We start from the raw sequence: 8,343 nt of genomic DNA, 5'->3' as shown, positions 1-8,343 counted from the left end.
TTCACTGATATAAAGAAGCTTCTTGAATGAGACCGTTTTGAAGATGAGAAAGCAGTTGTGTCTGCATGTATATGTGTGTGTGTGTGTGTGTGTGTGTGTGTGTGTGTGTGTGTATAAGACTTGGTTAGGGGTTAGGTTAGTGTAGATCACAGAGAAGCAAGAAGAGGCTGAGACAAATAGACCACAACACAAACACCTGGGACTCATTATCCCTGCTGGAGTGGAGACAAAGAGACGATACAATTATTATAGTTTGCCTCTCTCTCTCTACACACACACACACAGCAGTGAATGGGTACCTGCCTTCATAGTTGGGGAGATGAAGGCAGTCGAGTACAGTGTCGGCCATCCACACTGTTCCAAACGTACAGTCAAGCGTATGAAAGCGACAAGGTATATGCACTAAATTACATACACCGAATGATAGCTGTCTGAGCTTTACCTGGTGTAGGAAAGCTAATTCCTTAGAAACGTCAGTGTGGCAGCTTAACCGACGCTTAACGGCTAAACGCGTCTTAGCTTTCGTCCTCAACTCCAAGTCTAGTATATTTCCCCTGCATTTTCTGTTGCCTCTAATGAAGACATTCTCTCGACTGCCATGCCTGTCCTCGCCTGCGCCTCCCTCGCTGCTGTCCTCGCCCCCTGCTGCTGTCTCTGCCCCTGCTGCTGTCCCGCCCCTGCTTGCCCTGCTCCCCGCTGCTGCCTCGTCTCTGCTGCTGCCCCTGCCCTGCAGCTGCCTGGGTTCCCCTGCAGCTGCCCTGCCCCTCACCCCCTGGTTCTGCTGCCGCCTCGCCCCTGCTGCTGTCCTTGCTCCCTGCTGCTGCCTCGCTCCCTGCTGCTGCCCTGCCCCCCTGCCACTCACCTCGTTCCCTGACACTACCTGCTCCCCTGACACTACTCGTGTCCCTGACACTACCTTTTCCCTGACACTACTTCGGCCCCTGACACTACTCTCGTTCCCTGACACTACTCGTCCCTGACACTACCTCGTTCCCTGACACTCATCTGTCCCTGACACTGCCCTGTTCCCGACACTATCCTCGTTCCCTAATAGCACCTCGCTCCCTGACACCACTCCTCGTCCCCGAACACTACCTCGTTCCCTGACACTACCTGTTCCCTGACACTACCTCGTTCCCCTGACACTGCCCTTCCTTGCCCCCTGACACTACCTCCTGACACTACCTCATTCCCTGACACTCACCCTGTTCCCTGACACTCCCCATTCCCCTGACACACCTCGTCCCCTGACACCACCTCGTTCCCTGACACTACCCTTTCCCTGACACTCCCTCATCTCTGACACTACCTCGTTCCCTGACACTACCTCGTTCCCTGACACTACCCCTTCCCCTGACACCACCCCTCATTCCCCACACTACTCCTTCCCTGACACTACCTCGTTCCCTGACACTACCTCGTTCCCTGACACTACCTCAGTTCCCTGACACTACCTGTTCCTGACACTACCTGTTCCTGACACTACCTCGTTCCCTGACTACCTTTGCCCTGACACTACCTCGTTCCTGACACTACCTCGCTTCCTGACACTACCTCGTCCCTGACACTACCTCGTTCCCCTGACACTACCTCGTTCCTGACACTTCGTCTCCCCTGACACTACCTCGTTCCCTGATACTACCTCGCTCCCCTGACACTATCTGTTCCCTGACACTACCTCGTTCCCTGACACTACCTGCCCCTGACACTACCTCGTTCCCTGACACTACCTGTTCCCTGACACTACCTGTTCCCTGACACTACCTCGTTCCCTGACACTACCTGTTCCCTGACACTACCTGTTCCCTGACACTACCTCGTTCCTGACACTACCTGTTCCTGAACTCACCTTCGCTCCCTGACTACCTCGTTCCCTGACACTACCTCGTTCCTGACACTACCTCGCTCCCTGACTACCTCGTTCCCCGACACTACCTCATTCCCTGACACTCACCTCGTTCCCTGATACTACCTGCTTCCCTGACACTACCTCGTTCCCTGACACTACCTGTCCCTGACACACTGTCTCCTGACACTACCTCGTTCCCTGACACTATCTGTTCCTGACACTACCTGCCCTGACACCATTGTTCCCTGACACTACCTGCTCCCTGACACTACCTGTTCCTGACACTACCTCGCTCCTGACACTACCTCGTTCCCTGACACTACCTGTTCCCTGACACTACCTGCCCCTGACACTACCTGTTCCCTGACACTACCTGTCTCCCTGATGCTGCCTGCCCCTGAAACTACTTCTGTCCCCTGACCACCTCTTTCCCTCACTTCCTCTTTCCCTGATACTACCTCGTTCCCTAACACTACCTCGTTCCCTGACACTACCTGTTCCCTGACACTACCTGTTCCCTGACACTACCTGTTCCCTGACACTACCTCGTTCCCTGACACTACCTCGTTCCTGACACTCATTCATTCTGACACTACCTGTTCCTGACACTACCTCTGTTCCCTGACACTACCTGTTCCTTGACACTACCTCGTTCCCTGACACTCACCTCGCCCCTGACACTACCTGTTCCCTGACACTACCTCGTTCCTGACACTACCCCGTTCCCTGACACTACCTGTTCCCTGACACTCACCGTTCCTTGATGCTGCCTTGCCCCTGATACTCCATTTCTGTTCCCTGACACACTACCTCTTCCCTGATACTTCCTCTTTCCCTGATACTATCTCGTTCCCTAACACTACCTCGTTCCCTGACACTGCCTCGTTCCCTGACACTACCTGTTCCCTGACACTACCTCGTTCCTGACACTACCTGTTCCTGACACTACCTCGCCCCTGACACTACTTCTGTTCTGACACTACCTCGTTCTGACACTACCTCGTTCCCTGACACTACCTCGTTCCCTGACACTGCCTCGTTCCCTGACACTGTCTCTGTTCCCTGACTACCTCGTTCCCTGACACTACCTCGTTTCCTGACCACCTCGTCTCTGACCACCTCGTTCCCTGACACTACCTCCGTTCCCTGACACTACTTCGTCTCGACACTACCTTCTCCTGACACTACTCGTTCCCTGACACTACCTGTTCCCACACTACCTCGTTCCCCATCGCTTCCCTGACACTACCCGTTCCCTGACACTACTTGCCCTGACACTACTTCGTTCCTGACACTACCTCCTTCCCTGACACTCACTGTTCCCTGACTACCTCGTTCCTGACACTACCTCGCCCCTTACACTACTTCCTCCCTGACACTAGTCGTTCCTGACACTACCTCGTTCCTGACACTACCTGTTCCCTGACACTACCTCCTTCGATGCTGCCCGCTCCCGACACTACTTCGTTCCCACACCTCCTCCCGACACTACCTGTTCCCTGACACCTTGCTCCTTACACTACCTCGCTCCCTTACACTACTTCGTTCCCTGACACTACCTCGTTCCCTGACACTACCTCGTTCCCTGACACTACCTCGTTCCCTGACACTACCTCCTTCCCTGATGCTGCCTCGCTCCCTGTTTTCTGCCTCCCTCTTCATACTCGCTTTATCTTAACACAATTTATTTTAACACACATTTGTCTTAACACACACACTTTCTTTTAACACACACATTTTTTTAACACACAAGATTTTTCTAAACACACACCACACACACACACACACACACACACACACACACACACACACACACACACACACACACACACTTTTTCTTTATACATCTTCATACCCGCACGTTCTGTCTCTTTAAGTGAATCATCTCTCCCCATGTCTCCACCGCCGGCACGAGTGTTGAGAGATAATTATTAAGCTTCCTGTGAATGTATCTCTCAGTAGTGTGTCTCAGCTATCTCTCTCATGTCAAGAGTTACGATATATATATATATATATATATATATATATATATATATATATATATATATATATATATATATATATATATATATATATATATATATATTGTTTGTTTTTATTATATTTTCTCCTTTACTTATCTCTCAAACTCAGAGTGTCTCTCAACCAGTGTCTCTCTCAACCAGTGTCTCTCTCAGCCAGTAGAACTGACCCAAACGATCAAGAGAGAGAAAATGCAGACACAACAAACCCGACCCAGACGACGAGAACCTCTCTCTCTCTCTCTCTCTCTCTCTCTCTCTCTCTCTCTCTCTCTCTCTTTCATTTGGTATTTGTCAACCCCTTCAGACTCGATTGTTTTCTTCAGGTTTTTGTTATCCATTATCTGTGTGTGTGTGTGTGTGTGTGTGTGTGTGTGTGTGTGTGTGTGTGTGTGTGTGTGTGTGTGTGGTGTGAGAGAGGCGTTAGGTCGAGGGGTGTGATAGCATGAGGGTGTGAGGGGTGTGAGAGCATAGGAGGTGAGGTGTGAGGGATGAGGGTGAGAGGTGTGAGAGCATGAGGGTGTGAGGGGTGTGAGAGCAGTGGTGGTGATGAGAGCATGGGGTGTGAGAGGTGTGAGAGCATGAGGTGTGGGGGTGTGAGCATGAGGGTGTGAGAGGTATGAGAGCATGGGGGTGGGAGGGAGAGCATGAGGGTGATACCGAGGGTGTGAGAGGCGTGAGAGCATGAGGTGTGAGAGCATGGGGGTGTGAGAGCATGAGAGCATGAGGGTGTGAGAGCATGAGGGTGAGAGCATGAGGGTGTGAGAGCATGAGGGTGTGAGAGCATGAGGGTGTGAGAGCATGAGGGGGTGTGAGAGGTGCGAGAGCATGAGGGTGTGAGAGCATGAGGTGTGAGGGGCGTGAGAGCATGAGGGTGTGAGAGCATGAGGGTGTGAGAGCATGAGGGTGTGAGGGCTTGAGATTATGAGATGTGAGCATGAGGTGTGAGATCATGAGGTGCGAGAGCATGAGGGTGTGAGATCATGAGGGTGTGAGAGCATGAGGTGTGAGAGGTGTGAGAGCATGCGGGTGTGAGATCATGAGGGTGTGAGAGCATGAGGGTGTGAGAGCATGAGGGTGTGAGATCAAGGAGGGTGTGAGAGCATGAGGGTGTGAGAGCGAGGGTGTGAGATCATGAGGGTGTGAGGAGCATGAGGTGTGAGAGGTGTGAGATCATGAGGGTGTGAGAGCATGGTGTGAGGGGGCTTGAGATTATGAGGATGTGAGAGCATGAGGGTGTGAGATCATGAGGTGCGAGAGCATGAGGTGTGGATCATGAGGGTGTGAGAGCATGAGGGTGTGAGAGGTGTGAGAGCATGAGGGTGTGAGATCATGAGGGTGTGAGAGCATGAGGGTGTGAGAGCATGAGTGTGTGAGAGGCTGAGGGTGTGAGAGGGGTGAGAGCATGAGGGTGTGAGAGGTGTGAGAGCATGAGGTGTGAGATCATGAGGGTGTGAGAGCATGAGGTGTGAGAGCATGAGGGTGTGAGGGTGTGAGATCATGAGGGTATGAGAGCATGAGGGTGTGAGAGGTGTGAGAGCATGAGGGTGTGAGAGCATGAGGGTGTGAGAGCATGAGGGTGTGAGAGCATGAGGGGTGTGAGAGCATGAGAGGGTGAGAGCATGAGGGTGGTGGCATGAGGGTGAGATCATGAGGGTGTGAGAGCATGAGGGTGTGAGAGAGCATGAGGGTGTGAGAGCATGAGGTGTGAAGCATGAGGTGTGAGATCATGAGGGTGTGAGATCATGAGGTGTGAGAGCATGAGAGGTGGAGAGCATGAGTGTGAGAGCATGAGTGTGTGAGAGCATGAGGGTGTAGCATGAGGGTGTGAGAGCATGAGGGTGTGAGGAGCATGAGGGTATGAGAGCATGAGGGTGTGAGAGCATGAGGGTGTGAGAGCATGAGGGCAAGGAGAGCATGAGGGTGTGAGAGCATGAGGGTGTGAGAGGTGTGAGATCATGAGGGTGTGAGAGCATGAGGGTGTGAGAGCATGAGTGTGTGAGAACATGAGGGTGTGAGAGCATGAGGTGTGAGAGCATGAGGGGTGTGAGAGCATGAGGGGTGTGAGAGCATGAGGGTGTGAGAGCATGAGGGTGTGAGAGCATGAGGGTGTGAGATCATGAGGGTACGAGAGCATGAGGGTGTGAGATCATGAGGGTGTGAGAGCATGAGGTGTGAGGTGAGAGCATGAGGTGTGAGAGGTGTGAGAGCATGAGGTGTGAGACAGAGGGTGTGAGAGCATGAGGGTGTGAGCATGAGTGTGTGTGAGAGCATGAGTGTGTGAGAGCATGAGGGTGAGAGCATGAGGGTGTGAGAGCATGAGGGTGTGAGAGCATGAGGGCAAGGAGAGCATGAGGGTGAGAGCATGAGGGTGAGAGGTGTGAGATCATGAGGGTGAGGAGCATGAGGTGTGAGAGCATGAGTGTGTGAGAGCATGAGGTGTGAGAGCATGAGGGTGCGAGAGCATGAGGGTGTGAGAGCATGAGGGTGTGAGAGCATGTGAGGGTGTGAGCATGAGGGTAAGGAGAGCATGAGGGTGTGAGATCATGAGGGTGTGTGAGGTTGGGCTGAGGGGTGTGAGAGCATGAGGTGTGAGATCATGAGGGTGTGAGAGCATGAGGGTGTGAGAGCATGAAGGTATGAGAGCAAGGGTGTGAGAGCATGAGGGTGTGAGAGGTGTGAGATCAAGTGAGGGTGTGAGAGCATGAGGGTGTGAGAGCATGAGTGTGTGAGAGCATGAGGGTGTGAGAGCATGAGGGTGTGAGAGCATGAGGGTGTGAGAGCATGAGGGTATGAGAGCATGAGGGTGTGAGATCATGAGGGTGTGAGAGCATGTGAGAGGTGTGAGAGCAATAGGAGGGTGTGAGATCATGAGGTGTGAGAGCATGAGGGTGTGGGAGAGCATGAAGGTATGAGAGCATGAGGTATGAGAGCATGAGGGTGTGAGAGCATGAGGTGTGAGAGCATGAGGGTGTGAGAGGTGTGAGATCATGAGGGTGTGTGAGAGCATGAGTGTGTGAGAGCATGAGGGTGTGAGCGCATGAGGGTGAGAGGTGTGAGAGACATGAGTGTGTGAGATCATGAGTGAGAGCATGAGGGTGTGAGATCATGAGGGTGTGAGAGGTGTGAGAGCATGAGTGTGTGAGATCATGAGGGTGTGGAGAGCATGAGGGTGTGAGAGGTGTGAGAGCATGAGGGTGTGAGAGGTGTGAGAGCATGAGGGTGTGAGAGGTGTGAGAGCATGAGGGTGTGAGAGGTGTGAGAGCATGAGGGTGTGAGAGGTGTGAGAGCATGAGTGTTGAGATCATGAGGGTGTGAGAGGTGGAGAGCATGAGGGTGTGAGGTGTGAGAGCATGAGTGTGTGAGATCATGAGGGTGTGAGGTGTGAGAGCATGAGGGTGGAGAGCATGAGGGTGTGTGAGAGCATGAGGGGAGAGAGCATGAGGGTGCGAGAGCATGAGGATGTGAGAGCATGAGGATGTGAGAGCATGAGGGTGTGAGAGCATGAGGGTGTGAGAGGTGTGAAAGCATGAGGGATTGAGGGCGTGAGGTGCGTGAGGGTGTGAGAGGCGTGAGAGCAAGAGGGTGTGAGAGTCTACGAGCTTGAGAGCATGAGGGTGTGAAGGGCGTCAGGGCATAGGGGTGGACCGCGGGCGTGATAACCCTCAAATTCCACCTGATCCTTCCTTTGTTGAGAAGTTGGCAGGACAAACAGTGATTATTCTCAACGATTCATAACACAGAAGGGGCCGAGATTATTACATCGGCATCACATGAGTCCAAACTGCTGTACCTGGTGTGTGTGTGAGTGTGTGTGTGTGTGTGTGTGGTGAAGTGGTTAGAGTTTAACCACTCCACCACACATACACACCCTCCACACACACCCTGCACCCACTTTTCCACTTACCACTCCACTATCCACCCATTCCTCCACCGACCATCCACCCTCCACCTACTCCTCCACCCATTCCTCCAAACTTTCCTCCACTCCTCCTCTTCTACCCCCTCTCCACCCTTCACCCACACACACCCACTCAACCTCCCTCTACCTACTCTAGCGCCCTCCACCCAATCCAACACCCGTTCCACCTACGTTACGACCCACTCTACTCACCATCCACCCATTTCACTACCCTCTAATGGTGAGAGGGTAGTGAAATGGGTGGATGGTGGAGTAGTGGGTAGAAAAATGGGTGGATGGTGGAGTAGTGGGTAGAAAAATGGGTGGATGGTGGAGTAGTGGGTTAAAAAATGGGTGGAGTGTTTGGAGGAGTGGATAGAGGGTGGAGGAGTGGGTGAAGGGTTGTATCAGGGCACAGTTCGAAACTATTCAAAACTGTATAATATTTCCATTACGTTCATAAGTATGCAAAGTAATCCTGGCCAGCCAAGTTTTACCGTCAACCCGACTAATAGAACGTTCACCTAGTGCGATACATACATACATACATACATACATACATACATACATAC

At 52.5% G+C, this 8,343-nt stretch overlaps 1 protein-coding gene across 1 annotated transcript; it reads right to left on the bottom strand.

The window, feature by feature from the left end:
* Positions 1–5,826: 5,826 nt before the first annotated feature.
* Positions 5,827–6,402, bottom strand: LOC121870646 (putative protein CRIPAK). The gene has a single exon (XM_042372524.1). It carries the CDS (start codon positions 6,400–6,402, stop codon positions 5,827–5,829), a length of 576 nt encoding a protein of 191 aa, XP_042228458.1.
* Positions 6,403–8,343: the final 1,941 nt, after the last annotated feature.

Source organism: Homarus americanus, unplaced genomic scaffold (genome assembly GCF_018991925.1).
Source record: "Homarus americanus isolate GMGI-L3 unplaced genomic scaffold, GMGI_Hamer_2.0 scaffold32583, whole genome shotgun sequence".
NCBI lineage: Eukaryota > Metazoa > Arthropoda > Malacostraca > Decapoda > Nephropidae > Homarus > Homarus americanus.
The sequence above is the reverse complement of the archived record's forward strand: the minus strand, read 5'-3'. Positions and strand labels throughout refer to the sequence as shown.